Source organism: Vombatus ursinus, unplaced genomic scaffold (genome assembly GCF_900497805.2).
Source record: "Vombatus ursinus unplaced genomic scaffold, bare-nosed wombat genome assembly UNPS02014799.1, whole genome shotgun sequence".
Taxonomy (NCBI): domain Eukaryota; kingdom Metazoa; phylum Chordata; class Mammalia; order Diprotodontia; family Vombatidae; genus Vombatus; species Vombatus ursinus.
Window position 1 is genome coordinate 29,659,892 of NW_020954577.1, and position 27,489 is coordinate 29,687,380.

General features: G+C 39.0%; 1 protein-coding gene across 2 annotated transcripts in view; it reads right to left on the bottom strand.

The window, feature by feature from the left end:
* Positions 1-466: 466 nt before the first annotated feature.
* Positions 467-27,489, bottom strand: part of HACL1 (2-hydroxyacyl-CoA lyase 1) — a 38,600-nt gene continuing 11,577 nt past the window's right edge. For both annotated transcript variants that reach the window (XM_027872154.1, XM_027872153.1), the window contains 12 exons: positions 26,277-26,354; positions 24,826-24,920; positions 22,486-22,598; positions 20,895-21,030; positions 18,055-18,160; positions 16,329-16,412; positions 15,212-15,313; positions 14,065-14,219; positions 13,419-13,577; positions 11,254-11,361; positions 7,169-7,355; positions 467-863 (listed from right to left, as the gene is read on the bottom strand). In XM_027872154.1, the coding sequence (XP_027727955.1) occupies positions 831-863; positions 7,169-7,355; positions 11,254-11,361; positions 13,419-13,577; positions 14,065-14,219; positions 15,212-15,313; positions 16,329-16,412; positions 18,055-18,160; positions 20,895-21,030; positions 22,486-22,598; positions 24,826-24,920; positions 26,277-26,354 (1,356 nt within the window). In that variant the 3' untranslated portion in view covers positions 467-830. The remainder of the gene's footprint in view (positions 864-7,168; positions 7,356-11,253; positions 11,362-13,418; positions 13,578-14,064; positions 14,220-15,211; positions 15,314-16,328; positions 16,413-18,054; positions 18,161-20,894; positions 21,031-22,485; positions 22,599-24,825; positions 24,921-26,276; positions 26,355-27,489) is intronic.

A 27,489-nucleotide genomic window follows, 5' to 3' on the forward strand; every position in this document is an offset into this window, starting at 1 on the left:
GACTCCAGGCCCAGCGCTCTATCTACTGTACCACGTAGCTGCCTCAATTTATTCTGTCTCTATCCTGTTTGTACGTAGTTGTTCGCATGTTTTCTTTCCCACTAGACTGGAAGCAGGGACTGTTTTTGTTCTGTTTTGTTTTTTGCCTTTTTTTGGTGGGGGGGTATGTACAGAGCTTAGCACAGTGCCTGGAACATAGTGTTTAATAAATGCTTGTTGACCGATCTGAACGCATTAAATTAAGACTGTCAAACAACCTCTGGCTTCATTTAAAAAATTAAGCTCCTCCTGATACCATTGTCTTATATGTGATTTTTCTTTCCCGAATCATAAAGTGCTTTTGAAAAAAATGTTTACAATAACTTTGAGGCAGGGAAAAGGAAGTAAGTAACCCAATTTTGAAAAAGAAGAAATTGAGGCACACAGTAAATAAGACAAGAGATGTAGAGATACAACTTAGGAGTCATGATTTATTATATAGGTCTCCCATTTGGCACCTGATCAAAGTTTTTTGCCTTTTTTTAAAGATGTTTTAAAAATGTACCTAATTCTAAGAATGGATTCAAACAGATGTTAGTTTTATGCAAAATAAAAAGGCTCATTATATAATGATTTAAAAGATTCTCATCTTAACCACATCTTCAAATAGCTATTTCCACTGAATAACCTTGGTAAAAACATTGCAAATCTTTTACGTCTGATTCTAATAGTTTTTTCTCCTTTTGCTTAGTACAATTTGAAAAACTGGTAATGTTGCTCTGTGCGTGGATAATAGCCTTCGTCCGGCTGGAAAGGATGGACTCCTTGAGGCTTCCCACTGGCAGCTTCAGTCACATATTAGAACGAGTTAGCCAGTGAAAATCCTAGGAAAAGAGAGGAATGGTTAGGCCAGTAGAAACTCAGTCATGAGCACGTCATCCAGGTAGGAAATATTTGTCATAGGCTGTCCCTTCACTGCCTCGTCTGCTCTAACTGTCCCATTTTGGCCAGAATGAAGAAGGTGGGATAGCCTTGTACGTTTCCTTCGCTTCCTTAAACAAACATATCATTTCAAAGCTGTGGACATCCCCTCATCGGATTAGACTCTCAATACTGCCACACCTTAGAAGATAGTCTTTATGAGTTGCTGTGGCCCAAAACAGAACAAACCCATCATCTGGTGGTCAACCCATCAAGCTGATGTTGGACCTCAGGCACAAAGCACCTCACTGGGGCCATGCTCAGTCAGTAAGCATTTATTAAGTGCCTACTATATACCAGGCCACTGTGTTAAGTATTGGGGATACAAAAAGAGGTAAAAGACAGTCTCTGCCCCCAAGGAGCTCACAATCTAATGGGGAAGACAACAAATATGCCCGAGTAGGTTATGGACAGGATAAATAGAAATAGTTAAGAGAGGGAAGACACTAGAATTAAGAGGGATTAGGGAAGGCTTTCTGGGGAAGGTGGGATTTTAGCCAGAACTGAGGGAAGCCAAGGAGGTCAGTGGTGAGAGCAGAGGAGAGGGAGTGTTCCAGCCATAAGCGACAGCCAGAGAAAGTACCCAGGCTCAGATTCTTAAGATCTAGCCTGCTTGCATCAGTAATACAAATGCTTAGATTCCTTAAGAGTCTGGTCAATATGGTGGATTCTTTAAATTTCCCACTCCTGATTGATGTTCTAATAAACCTTGTCTTTGGCTGAAAGAAGGCTTGGGTCAAATTCATTTGGGCAGGACTCATGTGTCATGATTTTGGGATCCCAGCACCCCTAAACCTCTAACCCTCAACAGCCTTACTGCTAAAAACTAACGTATGACATAACTAAAATTTCCCATGAAGGGTTGTAGAAAAGGCAGCTCACCAAACTGTTTCTGTTCTGGCTGCCATGTCAATGGGAGTACATTTAAATTAAGCCTATGGCCTACCTAGGTGAGCCAAATCTCAGCTTCTAGCCTGCTTCTCCAGTCAGTAATTCAGTAAATAAGCATTTGTTAAGTGTCTACTATATGCCAAACATCATGCAATACACTGTAGACACAAAGGGGAAAAAAAAGACATTCCTTGCTCTCGAGGAGCTCACAATCTAATGGAAGTGATATGAAAGAGTCATGACGGGAGAGAAAAGGCAAGAAGTTGTCTGAGCTCTCCCCAGTTTCCCTCAAAACAACTTTAAATCAAGCTTCAAAATGAATTCTAGAGTGACAGAACCCACAGATGGATGAGGTGAAACAATTTTTCAGCACAAGATGACTTAAGAGGACTACAAGAAAGGACTGTCTCACTCGGTGTGGGTGGGGTCCAGGCAAGCCAGTGGGAAGCGTCTTGTCCCAGTACAGATCAGCAAGTAAGGGCTTGGGTCCTGGCTCAGCAGGCCAGTTGTGAGGCCTCTAGCTCTCGCACAGCAGGCAAGCTTCCAGTTCCAGAACCCCCTGTACAATAGGTGAGATAAGGCCTGGTAACCCCAGTGCAGTTGGGAAAACCACCAGGCCTAGAGGCTCCAGAGCGGCAAGCCAATCCCTGGCCCACAGAGCAAGAAGCTTGGGCCAGCAACCCCTGGTGCCCCAGGAGCAGGGCTCAACTTTAAAAGTCATGAAACAGGATGAAAAAAGAACAAAAAAAAGCCATGGAAAACCACAATGGTGACAAGATTGATCAAAACAAAACTCAGAAGATGACAACAATATCCAAACACCTACATGCAAAGCCTCAAAGAGAAATATAAGTTGGTCTCAAGCCCAAAAGTCTTCCTGAAAGAGCTAAAAAAAGATTTTAAATTTCAAATAAGAGAAGTAGAAGAAAAATTGGGGAAAGAAATGAGAGTTAGGCAAGAGAATTATGAAAAAAGAGATGGCAGCTTGGAAAAGAAAGGACAAAAATCACTGAAGAAAATAACTCCTTAAAAAGTAGAATGGTGGCGCAGCGGATAGAGCACCATCCCCGAAGTCAGGAGGACCTGAGTTCAAATTCAGTCTCAGACCGAACACTTGACACCTACTAGCTGTGTGACCCTGCGCAATTCACTTAACCCCAATTGCCTTAAAAAAAAAAAAAGTAGAATGGTACAAATGGAAAAGGAGGTAGAAAAGCTAACTGAAGAAAATAATTCCTTAAAATTTGAATTGGAGAAGTGGAAGCTAATGACTCTATGAGACATCAAGAATCAACTAAACAAAATAAAAAAACATGAAAAAATGAAAAATAAAAAGGAAGAAAATGTAAACTACTTCATTAGAAAAACAACTGACTGGGAAAATATAGATCCAGTGGAGATAATTTAAGAAACTTTCTGGTACTGGTGAACAAATAGAAAGGTAGATCAATGGAAAGAGTAGACATACTATTTATAGCAGCAAATAAATATAGTAACCTTGTATTTGACAAGTGTAAAGACTTAAGATCTGGGGACAAATTATTTGGTAAAATAATATAGTAATAAAAAAAAGACAGTACCCAGAGTCAAGAGACTGAGTGTCTTGTTTTTTGAACAGCCAGGATGCCAGTGTCACTGGGCTTCATGAAGAAGACATGTGGGAAGGACAGGAGTTGGTGGATAAGGTATAAGACAACTGGAAAGGTAGGAGGGGGCTGAATGCCCATTACAGCATTTTGTACTTGCTCCTGGAGATAAGAAGGAGCCATAAGAGTCTACTGAATTGGGGGGGGAAGGGGGAGATGACACAACTTGACTTCCATTTTAGGAAAACCACTTGAGTGGCTGAAGGGAGGACAGATTAGAGGCTGATTCACCAGCAGTTTATTGCAATAGTTCAGACATGAGAAGATGAGGGTGTGCACTAGGGTGGTCAGTGCTCAAAGCATGGCCTGCTTGGTAGGACATGCCAGAGTTCATATTTGGCTGATGTAAAACCCCTATCAAGTCACAATGAGACACTGGAGCAGGACTTCAGTGCAAGAACTAAAATATAACTTTTAGAAGTCATTCAAATAAGGACTGGTAGGCCACATGGCTTGATTCTCTACAACTTCCCAGGATATTTTTCTAGATCCTTCTCCATTAGCTATAGTTCTTGGAGGGAGATCAAAGGTTCCAAAGCCATTTGAATCCCAATGATAGGTCACAAGATGACTAAGACAAAACAAGTTTAATACCCATTATCAGGGGGAGTCCTTGTACAAAGGGTGGGATGAATTCTCTGTAGGAAATATTCCCAAATAATGTAGATTTTGATACAATTTAGTAATTAAAATAATTAAGCCCTCTTTATAACATCAGGAAACAGTCTGAAAACTTTAATTTCAAAATGTTATGAAAGTATTTTGAAATGAATATAAGTAGAAGGGGATGGTGATCGAACAATCTAGAAAAAAGAAATTTGGCAATATTTCTCTACCAACATTCAAGAGAAAGAGACGGTATTTTAAAGAAAAGTAGATCAGTGGAACAGACTAAGTTGGGGTAGGGAACCTGTGGCCTCAAAGCCACATGTGGCCCTCTCAGTCCTCAAGTGTGGTGGCCCTTTGACTGAATCCAAACTTCACAGAACAAATCCCCTTAATAAAAGAATTTGTTCTGTAAAACCTAGACTCAGTCAAAAGGCCGTACCCAAGGACCTAGAAGGACACATATGGCCTCAAGGCCACAGGTTCCCCACCCCAAGAATCAGAAACAAATGAAGTCAACAACTCAAGAGTTTGATCAAGTCAACAGCATGAATAACTTGGGAGAGAACTCCCTTTTGTCATTTCATTATCATCATTGGAAACATAAAATAACCATTAAAAAGAATAAAAAGTCATTAAAAATGGAAATATTCATAATTACCCTATATAAAGTCCTTTCTCTAAAATGAAAGAAAGAAAGGAGATTATTTTTCCAGTAAAGATGTTTTCTAGAGTTCAGACATGATAACTCAATGCAATCAGAGCAGAGATGGAACTATCCTATAAAACTATTCTCTGGTTGCATGTTTATCAGGTCATCTGATTAGTGGCTTCTCAGGAACCTCTCTACCAGGAAGGGAACTGCTCTGAGCAATGGCCACATATGCTCCCAGTCACTAGAAAAGTATAGTCGATCCTCGTTTGCAAATTTGCCTACTTGCTAAAATTTGTTTGTAACTCCCAAATCAATATTCACGGCCTGTCAGAATCACTTGTTGATAAGCAGAGTGGAAAACAATCTGAGTCGCCCAATACCCATGGTCCCTGTTGAAGCTGAACGAGGCAATGATCTGCTTCTTGTTTCACCTCTCCTACTGTAAACTAGTGTCCTTTACACCATCTATTTAGTGCCATGTTTTTTGCATTTTTATGCTTTTTGTTGACAATTTTGCCATTTAAAATGGCCTCTGCCTAGTGTTCCTAAACTCCAGAAGGATGTGACATGTGTTAGAGAAGCTTAGTCAGGCATTAGTTACAGTGCTGTTGGCTGTCAGTTCAATGTTAATGAATCAACCACTTGTTACATCCATTAAAGGGAAGAGGAAATTTGCCCATTCGTGTGTGAGGCCACTGTTATGGTAAATGCGATGACAGAGGCTCCCAAGAACCTGACCCCGTATTTCCCCTAGGAGCAATCGTCCCATATTCATTATGGTGTTCAGTTTGGTGTTCACAGAGCACAACTACTGTGAATGATGAGAAGCGACCGTCCATGTAATTTACTAGCATTTTGGTTTACAAACCCATCTTTGGGCATTGGCTAGCCTATGTCAGTTCACTTGGTGAAATAAGACAAGCCAAAGATGGGACCGTGGAGGCAGTGCGGCCTCCAGAGGATGGCAATGGTTAAAGGGCATTCTTGTGTCACTCAGCCTCAAAGAGGACACCGGCCCTTAGGGTTCATCACAGCAGCAGCAGCTGTCAGCACTTGTCAGCATCTCTGTTCCCCTCCTCTTACCAGCCTATTGTTATCTTGCTTTCCTTCATCTTCTTCTCTGAACTCCCCTCTGGTTAGGCATACAGCCTCTGATGTTCTTATGGAGATGGAGTCTATGCTATATACCCACGTGGCTGCTATAGGGTGTGCACATGGAAGATCTTCCCTCCAAGATGTAGGGTACAGGCCCCACTCCTAACTTACTAAAAGGAAGAAAGTAATTGGGAGCATAAGGCCAAGGCCAGAAGATGGAGGCTAAGTCTGGAAAAGGTGGAGTGCAGAACTGACAGTTCCAGCAAAGAGAAAAGAGCAGGTAATGCCAATGGAGAGGTAATGCCACTCTGGGCAAATACAAAGGTCAATGTGAGCGTCATATCTCAAAATTAAAGGGCGCTTATCCTTCTGTTATAAATCAACAATAACAATAATAATAGTAATGATAGCAATAACAGCTAACATTTATTCGACACTTTAAGGTTTACAAGTGCTAGAAAGTTCACAAAGTGCTCTACATGTATGGTTTTAAAACGTGTTTCTTTTGAGGGATCTGTTTGGGTATTTGTTAGGAAGCATCATTTGTGTCAAGGCTGCTGTGACGGAGTGGATGCAAAGCTGGCCCCCAGGTCAGAAGGACGTAGACTCCAGTCTCATCTTAGACATGCCTTGGCTGGGCAGCCCTAGACAAGTCACTGAATCTCTCAGTGTCTCAGCAACACTCTAAACAAGAAGTAGCATGCTTCTTGGCTGATCTGCATTGGTAGAGGGAAATTCCTCACTGAGAGTTCCCAATACCAATGAAATAACAGATTTAGTCCAAAAAAAGATCCGGTGTATCAAAACAAAGTATCAATAATTTTTTAAATGGTGAACAAGATGGAGAAGTATGCTATCGGTTTACATGGATTGGAAACAGGAATCAAGTAAACGAAGCAATGAAAACCTACAAAAGCCAGCAGCATTTACTACCCTCCCTATTTGTCTGGCTACTGTTTCTCCTGCCTATACTATCAACCCAGAGGACAACACAACTACAAATTGCTGTAAATCTTAAAAGCAGGGAGATAAAAAGGCAAAACTTCAATTGAATCCATTTCTTAAAGATGTCAACGAGAGTTTTAAAAGCCTCCCAGCCTACTCTCTGCCCCTTTTCTGAGAAGGAAGTCAGTGTTAACTGGAATCACATCAACATGGGAACATTCGGGGGGTGGAAGATGGCAGTCGTTACAGGAAGCACAACAAGACACCTACTGGCCACCATGAAACACCAGCATTGAGACAGAACATGAGCCCAGAGGATCCTCTGCTTGGCGTGTGCCTTCTCTTCCTCACTCACATGGGCAGCACTTACTTGTTCCTTCCGACTGGCTTGAGGCTGAATCATAACGTTGATGAGAGACGGTACTGTTTTCTCAGCTAAGCTTGTTGTCAGAGCATTCTGCAGCTCTCCCGGAGTCTGTACAAAATATCCTTTGCCGCCAAATGCAGTCATGATCTGCTCATAATGGGAATTTGGCAGGAGAGAGACAGGAGGTCCCCTGAAAAAGGAGAGTAAATGGTCACTGATGTTTGCCTTCTCGAGGTATGTTCTGAAATAATTTGTTAAAATGGGATAAAAAAAAAAACAACTTGTGCTTGTACTAGATATAATTCTACAGACTTTTTAAAAGCTTATAAAATAAGTTCATAAAATAAGTCAAATTGCTGAGATAAAAATGCAGAGTAATAAAAAAAAAAGCTAATCAAATAAGGAAACTATCAGGAAGGAGAAGAATTCAAGAAAGTTACTAGAATATTGGTGGGCTATTTAGCCAGAACAGTGAAAAACTGTACATGGCAGAGAATCTTGATAGGAAAGCAAAATTTTTATGAAGGTTTCCGAAAAATTTTGAAACAAAAGGCAATTCCAGCCACCGCCTGAGGAATGTCAACTATTCAACAAAGAGGTGGTAGGCACCACTGTGGAAGTCAGAGTCCAGAAGTCAAACTAATCTGGATCACACTCAACACAAGCTAGAGCAGGAAGTCAAGTCAAGTCTTCCTGATGATTCAAAAGAGGAAAATCCAGTTAGAATGTTAATGAAATTGCCACTGTTTTCTTTGGATATTTTACTTTGTGCGATCCTACTAGCAATATTATAATCCTAGTGGTCATCTTTGTTTTATTCAGTGCTTATTTCAAATTTTGTATACAAATCTAGTAAGTTGATCAAGACTTGGAAGTTAAATACTCATCCTAATTAATGTTATTGCATTGGATTCATTTTTTTTGGAAATGGCAAACCACTCCAGTATCTTTGCCAAGAAATCTCCAAATGGGGGTCATACAGAGTCAGACACGACTGAGATAACTCAACAACAAGGGATTCATTAGACTGGAATATTCCAACCTTTACAAAAAAGAAACAAAAAATAATTCCAATTTTAGAGTACAGCACAGGCCCGGGAATTGGCATACTTGAGTTCCAAGTGTCAGGGGTGCTGGGGATTGTTTTCACTTCTACAGGCCCCAGAGGAAGACTCAAAGCGGAGGGTGTTAGGAAGGAAAATTTTGGCTCAAGAGGTTTTGAAGGTTAATTTTATCTTTTATTTTAACTTAAGATAAGCTTTTATTGATGTCTTTTGTTTTTTATATCATCACAGTTTTCCCTAGTATCATCACTCTCCCTCCCTTTCCCAGAGAGCCACCCCATTTAACAATATTTTTTAGAGACATAAAAAGGAAAAACAGGAAAAAAATCAGTACAACTGATCAATACAATGAAAAACTCCGCAAACTTGCACAATGTGCAAACCCTGGGTACCCCCCACTGTCCCAAAGGGGTGGGTTAGGACCATCCTCTCACATCTCTCCTTTTGTGCTAGACTTGTTCTTTGTCATGTTTCTAACTTCACTTGTGATTTTCTGGTGTGTTTTTCTTTCCATTTACATTGTTGTAATCATTGTGTTTTATTTTCTTGCCTCTTCTTACTTCACTCATACATTCTTTCTTTCTTTTTTTGGAGGCAATTGGGATTAAATGACTTGCTCAGGGCCACACAGCTAGTATCTGAGGCCAAATTTGAACTCAGGTCCTCCTGACTCCAAGGCTAGTGCTCTATCCACCACACCACTTAGCTGCCCCTCATACCTCATTTCTTCTAGTATAGTAATACTCCATGACATTCGTGTCCTATGCTTTGTTTAGCCATTCCCAATTAATGGGCATCTACTTTGTTTCCAATTCTTTGCTATCAGGAAGAAGGTTACTATACATATTTTAGTGTACAAAGGGAATTTCTTCTTATCGATGGCTTTCTTTGAATACATGCCTGTGTGGAATCTTTAGGTCAAAGGGTATGGATATTTTAGTCACTTTATTTTCTAATTCCAAATTGCTTTCCAAAATGGGTGTACCAATTCATAGCTACACCAACAGCGCAGCAGTATGCCTATCTTCCCACAACCCCTCCAACATTGACTGCTGCCATTTTTTAGACAAACGTGCAGCATGTAGGTGAACCTCAGTGTTCATTTGATTTTCATTCCTCTTACTATTAGTAATTTGGAGCACTTTTTCATGTGACTGTGCATACTTTGCAGTTCTTCTTTTGAGAACTGATTGTTCTTATCCTTTGACCATTTGTCTTTTGTTAAATGACTACTGGTCATAATTACCCTCACATACAAGTTATTTATGCAGGTTGGATACCAAACACTTATCACAGAAATCTGACATGAAGATTTTTCCCCCATTCAGCCACTCCCCTTCTTATTAATGTTGTCTGTGCACAAGCTTTTCAGTTCTACATAATCAAAATTACCTATTTTCTCTTTTGTAATTGCCCCTATCTTTCATTTTAGACTATACTCCTGCCCACAGCTGTGAGAGGTATAGGATCTGTTTTTCTTTTATTGCTTTTATACTATGATCTTTAATATTAAGGTCACGTAACCACTAAGAATGTATTGTGAAACGTCACATAAGGTGTTAGTCTAAGCCTAATTTCTATCATATGGCTTTCCAGTTTTCTCAGTTTTGATCAGATAGAGACTTCTTTATTAAGTAACTGATGTTTTTAGTTTTATCCGATCCTATCCTTTGTTTCTGATTCCCCCTTGTCTAGCCTGTTCCACTCATCTACCTTTCTAATTTTTAACCAGGATAAGATGGTTTTGATGGCTGTGCTTTATAAGGTAGTTTGAAGTCTAGAAGTGCTAATTCCCCTTCATCCCTACTTCTTTCCCCTTGAAATTCTAGATCTTTTTTTAAAAAATGAATTTTGCTATCATTTTATTAAGTTCTATAAAGTATTTCTATAATATTTTGATTGGCATAGCATTAAAAGTATAAATTAACTTTGGTAATATTATCATTTTTATTATGTTGGCCCTTCAGTTTAAATGTTTTTAAATTTAAAGTAGCTTGGAGCCTTCTGGACTTTCCCAAACAATAAAAGTCTCGGTCCTGGTCTGCAAGACATAAACTTCTGAAAACTGTAAATTATTTTAGTTCAGCCATTGGAAATTCATACCAATTAATGCACTTCACAATTTGATTCCTGTGATATTTGGTGAATGAGGAAGAGGATGAGGGAGATGAGGCAGTTGTGGTGGAGGCAGTTAACCAAGACAACAGAAATACCCCGAAGTACACTTGTCTTCATAGAGTGGGGCATCCTAAACTAGGCCTGCTCCTACCAGAGCAGACCTGTGTTGGCAGCATTCATGTGAAATACCACTAACTAAAGTCTATATGCATTTTAAAGCCAACTGGTTCTAGACAATTGTCAATTGTATGCATTAAATGGAAAGAAATGTAGATAGGGTAACTTAACTGATAATTTCACATCATTCACGTTTAGTTTTAGAACACAATACAAAATGCACCTACGTACACACATACACAAATTCAACACGTCCCCTTCCACAGTCAGGGAGGATGATGCTGTCTTAATCTGCCCCTACATCAGTAGGCCAGGCCTCAGTAAAGCAGTAGAGGGAAGGAAGCCCCAGGCCATTACAGATGATGTACAAAACATAAGATCACACTCCTAAGTGGCCTGCTGCACCAGATCAGGACCCCTAATGGCTAGATTCCACTGAGTTGAACAGCAATCTTATATTTAAAATGGTTTGATACTATTTCTTTTCACTTACGAGATTTAGACAATTTATTGCCTTATTTGAACTTGACAAAGACTTTAGGTTCTAATAAAACACTAATTAATCCCTCTCAACAGTGGATAGCATTTCATGAAGAACTATATCGACATCATCCTTGCCCTTTAGAGGAGGTAACAGGCGAGAACTTATAATTACATTTATTACATAGACTGTACAAAAACATTTTAAAATAATTTAAAAACGAAACCAATATGGAAATGGAAAATATACTAGGGCTCTTAAAATCTGTTTCTCAGTGAGTCTAAGAGTCCAAGTTTTATGATACTCACACTTGGGAAATTTCTCCAAGTTTTGTTAACTCTTTCCAGGTTTCTGCATCAAAGCCTTGATAAATTCCATTGTTGTTCACCACAATGAGAAGGATTGGCAAATTATGCCTGAAACAAATGAGAGGAAACAGATTGAGTGGCCTGGGTTCAAATCACGTTCTTACGTTTACTATGCCTGTGTGACCCCAGACAAGCCACTTAATCTTCCTAGGCCTCAGTCTCCCTACCTACAAAGTGCAGTTGGACCAGATGACCATGTGCCTTTCAGCCCCAGAGCTACAATCCTAGGAAGTAAGGCTTTCATAATTCTAAAGTACTTTACTGTATTTAGGAAGGAATTTTCACACAATGATAGATACAGCTGTCTCCATCTATTTTTGTGCAGAAATCAGGTATTATAAGTTGAATGATCTCCACTACAGCCCTCCCCACCCCTAATGCCTCATCATGGCGCAGAGATGGACGACCTTGGATCTTCAAAGGCTAGGTCAGGACAGCACAAGCTCAGGGAGGATCTGCCATGCTGGAAGAAAAGCTGTGAGTGCAGACATGGCGACATCCCCCATCTGTCTTCTAAGGAGCAGCCTAGACAAGTTCTGAGAGGCCCTTTATCAGGCTGGCCACCAGGTGAGGGGTCTTGTGGCTACAGGAACCTTCAAAGACAGTCTCCTAAGAAAGTCTTAGAGAGTATGCAGAGGGAGCACCTGAACCCATGAAATCACAGATTCTAGAATTGCTGGAGCACTGGCCCAACAAACAGTTAATTAAAGCAACAAGTATTTGATGAATGGCTCCCACTTGCTAGTTCTGTGCATGCCGGTATAGAGGGAAAAAGAGAGGCTTCCCTACCCTTAAAGTGCTTTACAGTCTGGCTAAAAAACCAAAGAAATAGACACATTAAGAAATCAAGGAAACCAAGACAATATAGTTATGACAAAAAAAACAAGCCCAGATGAAATCTCATTAAATTGTTCTAGTCATCTAGGAGGAATAAAACACAAGAATTCCATCGTCTGTGCACATATTTTCTGGAGTCAAGTTTATTTATAGCTAGGCAGTGAGTCTTTATAAAGCTGTGGTATTTGCTGTCACATCTGTTTTCTGGAATCCTCTAACATTTCTCAGTTTGCTCAAACATCCAGGCATCCTAACAAGGGACTGGTAGTTACCCTAGGAAGCTCAACCTAACATTTAGACAAGAACTAATTTTTAAAGATGTGAAATGCTCATGGTGTCTCTTTGAAACTTCAAAGTTTGACATACTAAAACTTCAAAAAATCATTAAATACATAAATTAACACTCACTGTTAAGACTCTGAAAGGAATTGTGAACAGATGAGATGTGGATTTATAAAATAATCCTATGCAGCCTCAGTCTGGTTATAAACTATGTTCTATAATCAAATGGGAACTTTCCAGAAATGAAAATGGCAGACAATAAAAAAATGAATAAATAACCACTGGGCTGTGGACACCTAAAAGGCCATAAAATTATTACAAGTGGCCTGTACATGCATAAAAAAAGCAAAGATACATTCTTCCCCCACACCCAAGGCAACTGGAGTTAAGTGTCTTGCCCAGGGTCACACAGCTAGTAAGAGTAAAGTATCTGAGGCCAAATTTGAACTCGTGTCCTTTTGACTCCAGGGCTAATGCTCTATTCACTGTGCCACCTACTGCCCCTAAACATACCTTCTTTACACTGAATAATGATTTTCTGAAATCACACTTGTGATTATTAAAATGCCAATCCAATTAAAAGTGAAAAAACCAACATTTTAGAAAAAAGTTAACACATTTTTTTAAGTTTGCAAAGCCCTTCTACATATACTATCTGATTTGAAATAATGATGATTACTTAAATTTGAGTCCTATAGGACTGGAAGGAAAGCCTGTCCCTAAAGGAGAAGGCAAGCTGTGATTCTGTGAGCATTTTTGCGAGCGACGAGCACTCTTCAAAGAGCCACCATGTTGGATACATTCAAAAGTAAAGTGATCCCAGACAAGGCCTTGGGATGACTTTGTCAGTGGCATTACGATTTAGGAACCGTACTGTCAGGATCTTTATAGATTTTTTTTGTAGCATGTGATAAAGTAGCAGCTAGTACGTCTACACACACATTTATTCTTCATATGTAGGAAAAACTGAAATGCCGCATTTTTACCTGCAGATAGTTTCCACCTCCATGCCAGAGAATCCAAAAGCACTGTCTCCTTCCACGCAGACCACACGTTTTTCTGGATTTTTATCTTTAGCCACCACAGCAGCAGCGATAGCAAAGCCCAAACCGACTCCCATTGTCCCAAAAGTACCAGCATCCAGTCTACGGGGAAAGTGCTCAAATGATTTCCTTCCTCAAAAGAAGAATGAACTCCACAGAACAGTGAGACGACAGAGCCTCACAATCCTTCGGATCTTAGCCAATAAACCACTTGAGACAAATTTTAAAAGTCAGATAAACACATTCCAAATCATTTCAGAAAGGAAGTTACTCTACAATTGTCAAAGATAGTCAATAGACAAAAAATTACAATGTGACTATAACTGTTCAAATTTTAAAATTAACTTTCACACAACGTAGGAAACACATATGCAAAACAAAAAATCAATTTTGATCTTAAATTTAATAAACAGAAGCATAGTCACTGAAACCTTATTTATAGGAATCTTCACATAAAAACACTTTAGTAGGTCAAGATATTGTACAATCATTGGAAGCTTTAGTAATTGTAAGTTAGTTCATCAAATACACATATACACATGCACATAAATAACAGCAGTTATCTTAAAAGAAAATTTTGGTTGTTTACCTATGACGAGGAAGGTAGTTTTGAAGCACAGTCCGTCCAATATCCATAGTATTTGCTCCTTCACTTACTATAATACAGTCTCTTGGTAGCTGTTCTTGGACATGGTAGAATACTGTGTAATAATTCATAGGCAAAGATTTTTGTGATGCTAATTCCTAAAGTCATAGGGGAAATCATTACAGTAGGTTTATTAGTGGAGTAAAGAGTTACGGGAATAAAAAGTCAGTAAAGTATTGAGGGAATTAAAAGTTCATATCTTAGGTAAACTAACTTTGGGGGGATCCTATTAGAGGGATTATTACATGGATAGCAACAAATATGCCTATAAATGGCAGTCAAGAAGGTATTCTGAGAGAACTTACAACTAATTCTTACATTTGGGATTCATGCTTTTGTACATCCCACTCTTAAAATCATTAGTCTTCTTCCAAGTTCAATTCACATCACCTTCTATATGAGGTCTTTCCCCAATTGTTGGATGTCTCCCTCCCTAACAAAATTATTGTGTATTTATGCATTTATTTAGTATATATGCTTAAATATGTATATATTGTCTTCTTCTGTGACAGAAAACTCTATTAGGGCAGGGACCTTTCATTTTCCCCTTTGTTTCCCCACAGTGCCTGGCACACAGGAGGCACTTAATAAATGCTTGTTGACCGATGGAGTCTTATGATACATGCGGGTGTATCTGTAAAGAATAGCACAGTGAGCACAAAGCAGGATAAAAAGAGGGAAAGAACTATTTCATCTCCTTGAACTAGGGTGCTTCCCAGGGAAAAATCTGATTCATGAAAATGTGACAGAAGAAAAACACTGAAGCTACTTATTAATTAATTAGAGAAACTGTCATTGATCAAAAATTTTAGCAGCTGGCATAATAATGAATGAACTTAAAACTCCAGAGCTTATAATAATGGCTGAAGTGTAGTGCTTTATTACTGAATTAGATTCTCACAGCAGTCTGTAAAGTTGTATTATCTACCCCCCTCTACACGTGAGGAAGCTAAGGCTCAAAGAGCTGATGTCATTTCCCCCAAGGCAGAGTTGGTAAGAAGGCACAAGTGGTACTCAGGATTTTGACCCCAAATCTAGCCAGATCTAGCCCAGCCGTCACACCTGAGCGCCACCCAAGGCTTCTCGTTACCTTGGATACTTCTTCATTGCTCTTCATTTTTTCTCTCAGTACCTTCCACCATTCAGCATTAGGAGGATATTGCCATGGCCTTTTGCTGTAATGTTCTAAAAACTAAGAAATAATCTTAAATTAAAATACTAGCATAAAAAGCCTTTTTAGAGGGAATGTATCTCTTTGTTTTAACTTTTTTTAAGGCAATTTTTAAAAAAAAGTTAATTAAAAATTTTTAAAGTTAATCTATAAAATGTGAAAGTTATTCTGTATCAGTAAAGATTCCCTCCAGATAGTGAGATTCTCATAGAATAGGGGATACTGTTCCACATTCCTCCACATTTTCAGACTGGTCCATCAAAAAGTAAAGCATTCCCCAGTTCATCACATACCCTCTAATGGGTAAAGATGGAACTCCACTGCTTCAGTGGAACAGGTTCCTCTAAAATCACCAACAAAAGGAAGGGACCCACACTATTTTCACTATGAGAGCTATTCTGACAAAAGAAGCATGGCTAAACCACCCCTTCTTACATTGAAGTTAAAATGTTGCTCTATAATGTTATATCTCCCACTGGAACAAAAAGGATCAACCACAAAAGGAGAAGAGAATACCAGGATTTGGCCAGTCTCAAATTACAGATGGTAAATCTATATCAATGGATCTTTTTTGCCTAGAGAAATATTGAGAGATCTTCCTAATATCTGTAAATTACATTCCTTTCAAAGTTGTCATATTTTTCAGGATACTAGATGACTAAATAATACTCTTCTTGCACCAGTGGACAAAGAAAAAGAAAGAAAGACAGAGAGAGAGAGAGAGAATTCACAGGTTACCATCAGAGAGAAATCCTAGCTGTAATACTAAGAAATATGGTTGCCAAACTCCAGAGCTCCCAAAGGAAATATAACTGTACTCTTTTTGCTCTTAATTAATATAGTTTCTAGAAATTCCTAACTTACATATAAATGTGGGTATGAGGAGCTCCAATTTCTTATTTCCAAGTGAGTCACATAATTTGGATTTTTAAAAAAACAATAAATATTCAGACTCAATTGACTCAAGAAAGAAAGGTTTTAAAGAACTGAATGTTCTAAAAATGTCCATACAAGTAAGCTAAAACCAAGGTCTTACCTGTGTAGTGACAGCATTTATATCACCTAACAGTGCTGCAGCAGGTTTAACATTATTCCCCAGCTCTTCTGCACAGATATCAACCTACAAAGAGATGCCAAAAGTAGAAAACAAGGCAAATTAGTTCTTTAACAAGTATAATAATTCAATCAGAAAATTTATATTCAGCTCCACGTAATGGATGTCCCAAATTCTTGAAGAAAGCTTTAGGGGGCAACAAGTCCTACTAAAAGTAGCCTCTTGGCAAAATGACAAAAAAAAAAAAAAAGCATGATACAACAATGCAACCTGACCACCGAAGGAGGTCAGTGTGAATGGGGGCTTGGTTTTAAGTCTGCCTTCCTGAACTCTGACACAGATTTTACTTCAGCATCTCCACATTGAGAGTAGTCAATCTGATTATTTCAAAACGGATAGGGAGGAAGTTTGTCATTATTTCTGTACAATTTCTACCTCAACCATAACAAATCAACAACTCACTCCCACTGTCTAGAGATCAGTATTTCATGTGATTGCAACAGCTGGAATACAGATATTAACCCTATGATAAGCAAAAATAGCCTCTGGGTGAGCCCAAACCTTTGCACAACACTGTAATTAAATTCAACTCAACAATTCAATATTTATTAAAAATGTCCTGTATGTCCAGCACCAGGGACACAAAGGCACCAGGTAAAAAAATGAAAACTCCCCAAGGAGTAGAAATAGCATGTATATAGATAAGTAAATGCAAACTACATACAGATTAAATAAAAGTAATTTGGGAGGACAAGAAATCAAACATTTGGGAGGTCGATGAGAAATCTTTGTAGGAGCGGCACTTGAGCTGAATTTATGGATTCCAAGAAGGGAAGATGAGGAGGGAGGACAGCCCCAAGATATTAAGTCATGTATGGGGAAGAACAAAGAGCTCAGTTTGGCTGGAACGAAGAGTCCAGGAAGAGAAGTAATGGGAAATAAGTCTTATAAGATAGGTAGCAACCAGAATGTGACAGGCTTTGAATCATAGCCAGATAAGCTTAGCTTAATTTGATATAAAATTCTAACTGTCAACATGCTTCATTACCTAGTTTAATATGGCAATATAAGGGTGGGGCTGCTAGAAATGGACATACTGACAAATGGCAAGTGCTACTAATTGGGGGGATAGGTTTTCTCATTATTATTATCAACTATAAAGCAGTTTGAAACTGTTTAGGATAGAGGAAAGAGCTCTACGTACCTCAACAGTCCTTGAGTATAATATACTCAATTAATATCCATAATAATGGCCTTGAGTCATCAAGGAAAGGTTAAGTTTTGTACAGCATATAGTATAGAAATGTCTAACATATCTAGAAAGGCAATCATCAAAAGGAATTAAAATTTGAAAAAAAATTAGTGCTTAAAAAAGTAATGTGTTTATTTAGAAAAAATTACTGACATGGATCACATTATTTCCCAGAGGTGCCAGATGAAAGTATTGCTGTAAATTGTAATCTATTTTACTACTTAAAATAATAAACCTCTCACAGGACAAGCAGTTGCTTTCCCCCTTATTTTGTAATTTAGTACATTCGCACAAGCAAATTAGAAGTAGTAGTTTTTGCTCAATCTTGCTTTTGAAAATTAATTAAAAGAAGGAAGCCTATCTCAAAGGCATCTACCAACAACCAGCAGAGATTATAAGAGAGTGCAAGGATTATAACAGAGAGAACTCTCATTTAAATTTCTTTCCTGCTTAGACCTGGATAATCTGCACATCAGCTCGATATCTTGGAGGGAGTCCAAAGTGCAAAATCCAATTTAACCTGGCACCCAGTAACAGGATTACATCAGCATGTTGCAATGCCCTGATAAAAGAATGAAAAGATATAAGATGTGAAAAATATCTTATATTTACAATATGAAAATACTTAAAGTTATTCTCAACTGTTTGGAAAATCTAAACAAATAATTTATCCCTACAGAAATGAGTCTAAAACCTATTTCATCTTGCATTCTAAAAATGTTTAATTAAAATTCATTTATTTATGAAAGTGTCTTTATTGATTACTGCGTTCTAAATAAGGGAACACATAAAAAATATCACAACTGATGTCTGTTATTCTATTTTCTCTGACTTCTTAATCTCTATTGTTACAAAGATCTCTCTATTGATCGATCAATCTATCATCAATCCACCTATCTTTAATTACTAAAGCAATTTAAAGTCTGTTTTGGGCTGAGGAAATGCCCCTGAATTAAGCTTGTGTCATGGAGACATCTATTCACCATCATCAGACCTTATTTCTTAAGTGTCATCCATGACTCACAAAGTTCAGGCTAAGACACTGGTCCTCTACTTACAGATTTTTTCTAACCTATGGGAAGACAACATGATTGCTGTGACCAACAAACAGCCTCCTAATTAAGTTTCCTTCCTGTTGTCAGTGTCTCCTCTACACCATTCAGGCTTCACACCTCTGATTATATCCTGTCACTGGCTTAAACATCTTCAGAGTCCCCTTGGGTACAAATGCCTTGGCCTGGCACACAACGCCCTGGGCAATTTAGGTGCAAGCTATTCTGCACACAAATTCTCACACCAATCCCCCCACGGTCTACGTTCCAGTCAGACTCAGCCCCAGTTCTCACCTGTCTCTAGGCCTTTTCTGAGGATACAAAGACAAAAACAAAGTACTCTTTGTTCTGAAGGACCTTAATGCTGCATTCATTTTCTAATCAGACTACATCTCATTTTATTTTTATATCTCCAGAACACAGCACAATACTCTGCAAATGGTTATTGAATTCAATAACAAATGCATTAAAATTCATTAATTTAGGACAACTTCAAGGTCAGTCTAAAATATAAAAAGCCTAGGTTACAGATTCTATCTTTTGCTCAGTCATGTCAGACTCTCTGTGACCCCATTTGGGGTTTTCTTGGCAGGCATGCTGGAGCGGTTTGTCGTTTCCTTCTCCTTTTTAAAATTTTTTTTTTACCGACAGGGAAGCTGAGGTGAAGTGACTTGCCCAGGATCACACAGTTAGTAAGTGTCTGAGGCCAGACTTGAACTCAGGAAGATGAGTCTTTCTGACTCCAGGCCCAGCGCCTTATCGACTGCACCATCTAGCTGTCTCAGATTATTTCTAGAGAAATACAATTTTATTAATTTCAAGTATACACTAACTACTAATAAAGCTTTCCACATCCAAGTCCTATGAAACCTGATTTAACCGACAGCCAAAAAATGTGGAGACTGCAGTATCTGTTTGTACACAATAGAGCAACGGTTAATTATCTTAAATAGTTTGTCAGTTTGTAATCTAGGTTATAGTATTAATTTGCTTATGAAAAAATCTGAATTAGTAGAATAGTTGTGGCAGCTAGGTGGCACAGTACATAGAGTGCTGGACCTTGAGTTTAAATTTGGCCTCAGACACTCGTTACATGAGCCACTCTGGAAAAGTCACAATCTCTCCTAGCTTCAGTTTCTTCAACTATAAGATGGGAATAACAACAACACCATCTTCAGAGGGTTGTTGTGTGGATAAAGGGAAACCCTTTTCATAAAGTGCTTTGCACAGCTTAAAATTCTATATTAGGGAAACGCTTTTCATAAAGTGCTTTGCACAGCTTAAAATTCTATATTAGGGAAACGCTTTTCATAAAGTGCTTTGCATAGCTTAAAATTCTATTTAAGTGCTAGCTATTATCTTCATCATCATTATCATCATTATTACCATGGCTTTATTGTACGGAGACTAGAAAAAATATGTCACAGGGTTTCACAGCTGGGAAAGACCCTCAACAACCATCTAGTCCAATCCATACCCGAAAAAAAATCCCCTCTAAAGCATGGCTGGCAAATGGTGACTTGGCCTTTGCACGAAGCCATCCATTGAGGGGTCCGCAGCACCTCCCGTGATGGCCCATTCCACTTTCGAATCCCTGTAAAGCTTTTTCTTCTACCCAGCCTACACTGATCTCTTTGCCATTTCTAGGAATTTTTCCTGCTCTGTTCTGGGGACAAGCAAAAACCCATCTCTCTCCTGTCTTCTACAACAGACTTTCAAACACTTGGGAGAGTCAGTTACTACGACTCTCCCAACCCCTGGGTTTTTTCTTTCCAGGCCAAACATCCCCAGGTCTTTCAGCTGATCCTCAGATAATGTAGAAAGTCGAGCTGTAGGTCCACCTGGATGGTTGGCATATGACGCCCAGCTGGGGGATACACAGCAAACATGCTCTAAAAGTTCTTTGCTGTTCTCATTCATGACGTTACCAAATACACTCCATATTAACTTGTTGGTAGGAGAGAGTGGTGACTTATAGCTCACTCAACACGTTTTTTCCTAGGCTTACTTCAATTTCCCTTCCTAAGCACAGTGTGACAGGTTTCATAATAATTGCTAAACGAAGCCTACTTTTCATTATGCATTAGAGTTCAGTTGTAGGGTGTGTCTTAGTGTGATTTCATTGAATGATACTTGATTCAATTTTTTTAATGAATTCTTCCTGGATTCACTAAGGTTACAAAAGCCTACCTGAACTTAAACCAGCTAAACTGACATAAACTGACAACCTGGTGTCCCACAAACCTGGATCTGGCTGCTGCCACACAGTTGGGATGGTTGTCAGGAACAACACCTTTGCCCATGGGTGTGGGCAGAAATGGCAAGCCACACTGGTCCACCAACTTTCTGATGTTGTCTTCAGCATGTGCATAAGCAGCACCTGGAGCAAGAAATATGGGATAAGCTCCTTGGGTAATCTCTGGGTAAATATCTACTGTACAACTTGATGCAGCTCATGGTGAATGACTTGTTTATACCTCCCAGGATGTTTTTCCACTCTCTTGCCCAGGCCAGAAGAGCGGCAGCCACAGAGGTCCTGATCCCCAACCTGATCAGCATGGAAGCTTGAAGCCTCTCCATTTCTGACCTGGGCTGGTTCACGCCACCCTCCATGGGCAATCTGGTGCCCTCCTTTCCTCCTCAATCCCAGGGGCCCATCATATTGATTCTGGACTTAGTACAGACACCATATTAACATAGCTCATAGAGCACAGAACTCCAGAGCTCAAGCAATCCACCAGTACTAGCTTTCCCCAGTAGCAGGGATTACAGGAACGCAATACCACACCTGGCCCTCCTATCTCTATTAAAGCTTCAATCTAAAATTGTTACTATGATTTTGGTTTTATTTTTAAATACCTGAAAAATTACTATTTTACCCTAATTGCCCCCCAACACTATGGATCTTCAAATGTTTTAATGCTTGTATTTTCACTATGTCTAAGCATCTATTATATTCATAGATTCTTTTAGGCATAATTATTTTCCACATATTTCATAGATGAATACAGTACTAATAACTTGGATAAAGAAAACAAATCAATTAATTTTTGTTTTCCCGACCTGTGATTTCCCTGTGAGGAAACCTCCTCTGTGGATGCAGAGCAGCGCCTCTCCTACATCCCATGGTACTGGGCCACCTTCTAAGAGTGAAGTGAAGTGAAGTGACTGCTCACAGTCACGCAGGCATCAGAATAAGGCCAGTTCTCTAGCTACCAGGCCCCAGTGCTGCTCATACTGATGATATTAAATAGATAACACACTGTTGGTAGGTCTAAAAATACTTATTTAGAAAAATTTCTGATTCAGAGAAGCAATTTGTAATCTGTTACTTTGTTCAGTTTCCTGGAAATCTGTCTAAGTGATAATTCCTTAAAAACAAACAAACAAACAAACAAACAAACCTCTTTGAATTCACAGGTAATCCTATAACACAACTAACAAATGTAGTCAATGAATAAAAAATAGTATTATAACTTCCAAAGTCAAAATATTTGGTAAACAAGGAAGGAGGCAGCAAGATGGTGCAGTGGTTAGATCACCAGGCCTGGAGTCAGGATGACCCAAGTTCAAATTCAGCCTCAGACACTTATTAGCTGTGTGACCCTGGGCAAGTCACTTAATCCCTGTTTGCCTCAGTTTCCTCATCTATAAAATGAGCTGGAAAAGGAAACAGAAAACCACTCCAGTATCTTTGCCAAGAAAACTCCAAATGGGATCATGAAGAGTGACTGGAAAAGACTGACCAACAAAGAAAGAAGACTGGAAACTTCCCAATGGGATGCGCATTCTTTCACGTTAATATTAAAGTTCAAATGTCTGTTTCCTTCATTACCTTTTCCTATGATAAGAAGGGGTTGTTTTGCATTCCTGAGGATAGATGCTGCCGCAGATACAGCTGAAGCATCTGCCATGTTAACTGGGGGGGGCATGCAGCACTCCACATACCTGCAAAAGAGAATCTTCACTCGTGTATCAAACAAAACAAAGAAGGTCTTTGGCCATCAAATCCTAACAAGCATGCCATTCTGGCAGATGCCTCTGCACTGAACTGCCCGATGTTAGTGCCATTAAAGGATGAGTTTAAGGTGGGAAAAGGTTAAAGCTGGTCATCATATTTAGAGATAACTTTTATTTATTAAATGAGTGCAATATAAGACCACAGTTGGATTTTAAGTAAAAATCCCCAAAAATAAGTTCGACTAGACCAAGAGAAAGAACTGAAGGTTTTATTCTAAGTTTTGTTCCTAACCACTTCACGCTTAGATTAACAGCATCACCTAAGAGGTAGCAGGGCTGTTTTGTCTGATTCTCCCATGTACAGAAACAGAAACACTCCTTGGTAAATTTGGGACTTAAGGAAGGAAACTAGCCTTTCTTCAGCACCTACCATGTGCCAGGCACTGTGCTAAGTAAGCACTTCATAAATATCTCAGTTGATGCTCACAACAACTCTGTGAGGTAGGTGCTATTATGATCCCTATTTTACAGTTGAGAAAGGAAACTTTAAAGGATTTTTTATTTTTTTTTCAGGTCACTACAGTGTTATTTGATAATTATTTAGACAGGCAAGCCAGCCTTCCTGAAGCAGCATGGCACTCTGAGACAGAATGTTCCAGGCAAGTCAACACTATTATTACTCCACAAGTAAGCCAACCTTGGCTGAATCACCAGGGCATGCTAAGGTAAAGGAGGGAGGCATGTGTGTCACGCAAGTGATGCCACCACTACCTCCCCTCAGGCCCAACTGGAGAGTGCCCAGTTGTTCCCTGAACCCTAAAGTCTTAGGAATAGCAGTGCCTCCCTCGACTCTAAGTCCTGCTTCCAGCCTGGGCCCCTGACATCCTCAATGGGTACAATCACTGTGGAGAAGGGATTCATCTTCCTCACCACCACCAATGCCGAGTGTTGACCAGCTTCCACCGACTGACAGACAGACAAGCCAAGGAGTTCTAGGAGTGGGAGCCCCCACCAGACCAGCAGATCCGCTTCTAGCCTAGCCCTCAGAGTCGCTGTCCTGGGAAGCAATCCCCATAAAGATTAAACCAGGGAGCTGCTTCTGCTGAAGCAGACACAGCTCTGTTGTTGGTTGGTTTGGGTTTTTTAAAAGTTGAAAACAAAAGACAGTTACGTGCTGAAATAGAATTGAACACTTCTGACCCCAAAGCAGGCTCAGATGTGGGATGCTAATTCTTTTTTCTTTCCGTAAACAGCTCTATAGGTGTCTGGGAGTTGTTACAACCCCCTTAAATACATCACACACACATACACACACACAGACACACAGACACACAGACACACACACACGAAAAATATCCTTTCAATGTAACTAGTTTTCTTCATAATCCTCTGTATTTTCTCTGTTTAAAAAACATTATCTTGCAAGGGGGTCCATGAGCCAGCCCCCCTACTCTGTGCCAGGATTAGGTACCAAAGGAAGACTTTGGTGGAGAATGCTAATATTTCACAATGTAAAACAACCCCACCAGTCCTCTGAACTGGTATGTATAACCTATGATCATTGTAAAAAAAATAATTTGTGGAGGATGTGGATAACTCTTTTCTAGCGATAATAAATGAATTAATAAGTGGCTTACTACTGTTCTCCAAATGTTATAGTAGCATCATTTTATTGGGAAAAAAAGAATCAAAATCCTCTTGCTCTTATGTTGAAAGGATCTTTCTAATCAAAAGTTGAATTTGAATAATTTCTATAACCAGAGAATCTCTGAGCAGGAAAAGACAACACACAATCCCTTTTACAGATGAAGGCGATGAACTGGCTGAGCAGTAAGGCGATGTGCCCACGGCCAAGCAGGTGGCACAGCCAGATCTTCAGCTGGAGCCTCTCCTAAGTCCGTGACTTTCTCCACGATTCAATCCTACATTCATCATCAGCTTTACCTAAATCTTTCACAGGCTTAAATTATGACATTTCAAATCACTGATATTATGGCCCATCATCTTCCCACACCAAATGTGAAAAGCTAGCATATAAATACAATACTAAAATGAAGTCAGACCCTCTGCCAGGCTTAAGTTAATTAAAAGGAAATAGGCTTAAAGGATTAAAGAAACTTCAACAAAACCTTGATAGTTATTTCTTGCAAAGTTAAGCAAAGGTTTGGAAATACTTTAATCTCATTAGAAAACTTTCCCCCTAGCAATTACTTACTTTATGGAGCTTGCATTCACCTGTAAGTTCACAAGGTCTCCAGGAATGTCAACATAGCAGGCACCTGGCCGACCATAAATACTGATTCTCACAGCCTAGATTTATTGCAAAATAGCAGGAGCACGTATTAGTACTTAAAAATCTTAATCTGCATGACTCTATTCCGTATGACTCTTTTAAAGTTATGAAATGAATAATTTTCTAAATTTCCTAGCTATCTCCTACCATATTAGTAATACAGGTCACATGCCTAAAATGAAAGGTCTTTGAAAGATAACAAAATACGAGTCTGCAATGAAAGAGAAAAATCATGGGTCACCGTTAGGTCATAGAAGCCAGATTTGGAGAGGAAATGTAGCCCGTATTTGGACCACACTGAAAAATGGAGAAAAAGTAGGTAAACCAGGAAGCTAGGGAGCACAGTGGAGGGAATGAAGGTTTTGGAATCTGGAAATCTGTGTGGACTGTACCTCAGATCCCATTAGCTAGACCTAGTCATGACGCCTCTCTCTGCCTCAGTTTCCTCATCGGTGTTGTTGTGAGAATCACATGAGTTAACATGTGCAAAAGCACATCATAAACCTGTAAGTGTTAATAAATGCTAGTTTAATTGTCAATGGGGAAAGAGAGGGAGGAAATAAGCATTTCTATAGTGCCTACTGTATACCAGGCACTGTGCTAAGTGCTTTACAAATATTTTCTCATTTGATCCTCACAACAAGCCTGTGACATAGGTGCTTTTAATTAACCCCATTTTACAGCTGAGGAAACTGAGGCAAACAAGTGGGAAAAACAAGGGAGAACATATTGAAATTAAAATTCCTCTCCAATGGTACTGTCTTTAATTAAAAAGAAGATCAATTTATATTACTGAGGTCTTAAACCTTATTTCCCATTATTTTTACTCTTAGAAATGACCCAACTGCCACCTGAACCCCAAGGTTCTACTGCCACTATGAATTCCTATTTTTGCCTCCAAACTAAAGGTTTTTGTTGTCTCCAGGGCTTGGGGAGCTGTGACTTGTCAACTCTGGCTCATTGTTTACAGTCAGCTCAATGTGGAATCCCACATATCAAGGCTGGTTATCGGCATTTCCCTTGTAAGGTGATATTTAAGGATTTATTATTTATCTCAACTGTAAAGGGTATTCCCAATATGGAAGATACAGCCAGGGACCATGGAAAGAGAAAAACATGATTTTTCATGTAGAATTTCTGTTTTCCAGTGCCTGCTATACTGTTTAGCTTCTTTAATCAAGATGAATAAAAAACATCTTTAAAATATGCAACAGGCAATTAATAGAATATGAAAAGTAACACAATTTTGAACTCTCTGGCAGTGGTCCTACTTGTTATATTTTACTAACACTTAGGGCTGTAACAACCAAGATTTCAAGCATTAAAAACAAATAACTCAAACATTATGGACAACTTATAATTACATACCCTACCTTTTCAATAACAAAGGGAATAGCTTCTATGCTGCTCGGTCTGACAGACAGCTTGCTGTATAACCTACAAGCTTCAACCTACATAGCGAAAAAAAAAGTTTCAAATTCAGTCTACAAACCACAACACTCTTCTACATAGAAACAAAATTAATAAACGTAAGTTTCCATTACAGGAGCAAGTTACAGAATGCAAGTGGCTAAGACTCAAATAAACAGTCAATATAGACCCAGGCCGCTTAAAGCTTTGCAGTCAGAGGGCCTGGGTTCAAATTCTGCTTTGTCACTTATTCCCTCCACATCCTTGGGCAACCATTCTGGGAATCAGTTTCCTCATCTGTAAAATAAAGGACTGGAACCAGAAGGCCTTCTGAAGTCCTATCCAGCTCTATAAAGAAGCAACAGTATTGTGTATTAAAGATAATTCATAAATAGGCAAAGAAGAGAATTGTGAATTCATCAAGTATTTCTACTTCTATAGAACTGTGTTTCTCAGAACATATAACTTAATCATGAGAAGTATAAAATACTATGAAAATATTTTGAAATTGATAGTGAGATTCTGAAATAGAATCAGGATCAAGGGTTCATGAAGTTAAAGAACAACAGACATTGGTGAAGCATGGATGTGCCCCAAGGTTTCATCCCTGCCTCTCTCCATTTCTCTCGACATGTTCTTTCATGGGTTCCACTATCACCCCAAGGCGGCTAAATGATACTGTGCATAAGACGCTGGACTTGGGGGTCAGGAAGACTTGAGCTCGCATCCTGCTCAGCTACTTAGCAGCTGTGTGACCCTGGACAAGTCACTTAACTTCTCAGCCTCAGTTTCCTTACCTATAAAATGAAGGTAATAGGTAACAGCCTCTACTTTCCAGGTAGTTGGATCAATGAGATAATATATGTAAAGCGCTTTGCAGACATTAAAGTGCTATATAAATGTTGACTATTACAATGAAGATAATTCCAGATCTACACATAAAACCCCATAAGCATGCTGGGCACGCTAATATCTCGATTTGTGGGTTGTTTTTTATTTTTGGCATTTTGTTATCTCATTTTTAAAGTTGTACTTTAAAAGTAAAATTAAATTGTTATTTTTTTAAAATTAATTTTTTTTGTTTCTTTGATAAATAAAAGCATTTTTTATGATTAAATATTCATTCAATGCTTGCCTTAAGAAAAATTCCTTGGGGATGTAAGCACCCAGATGAAA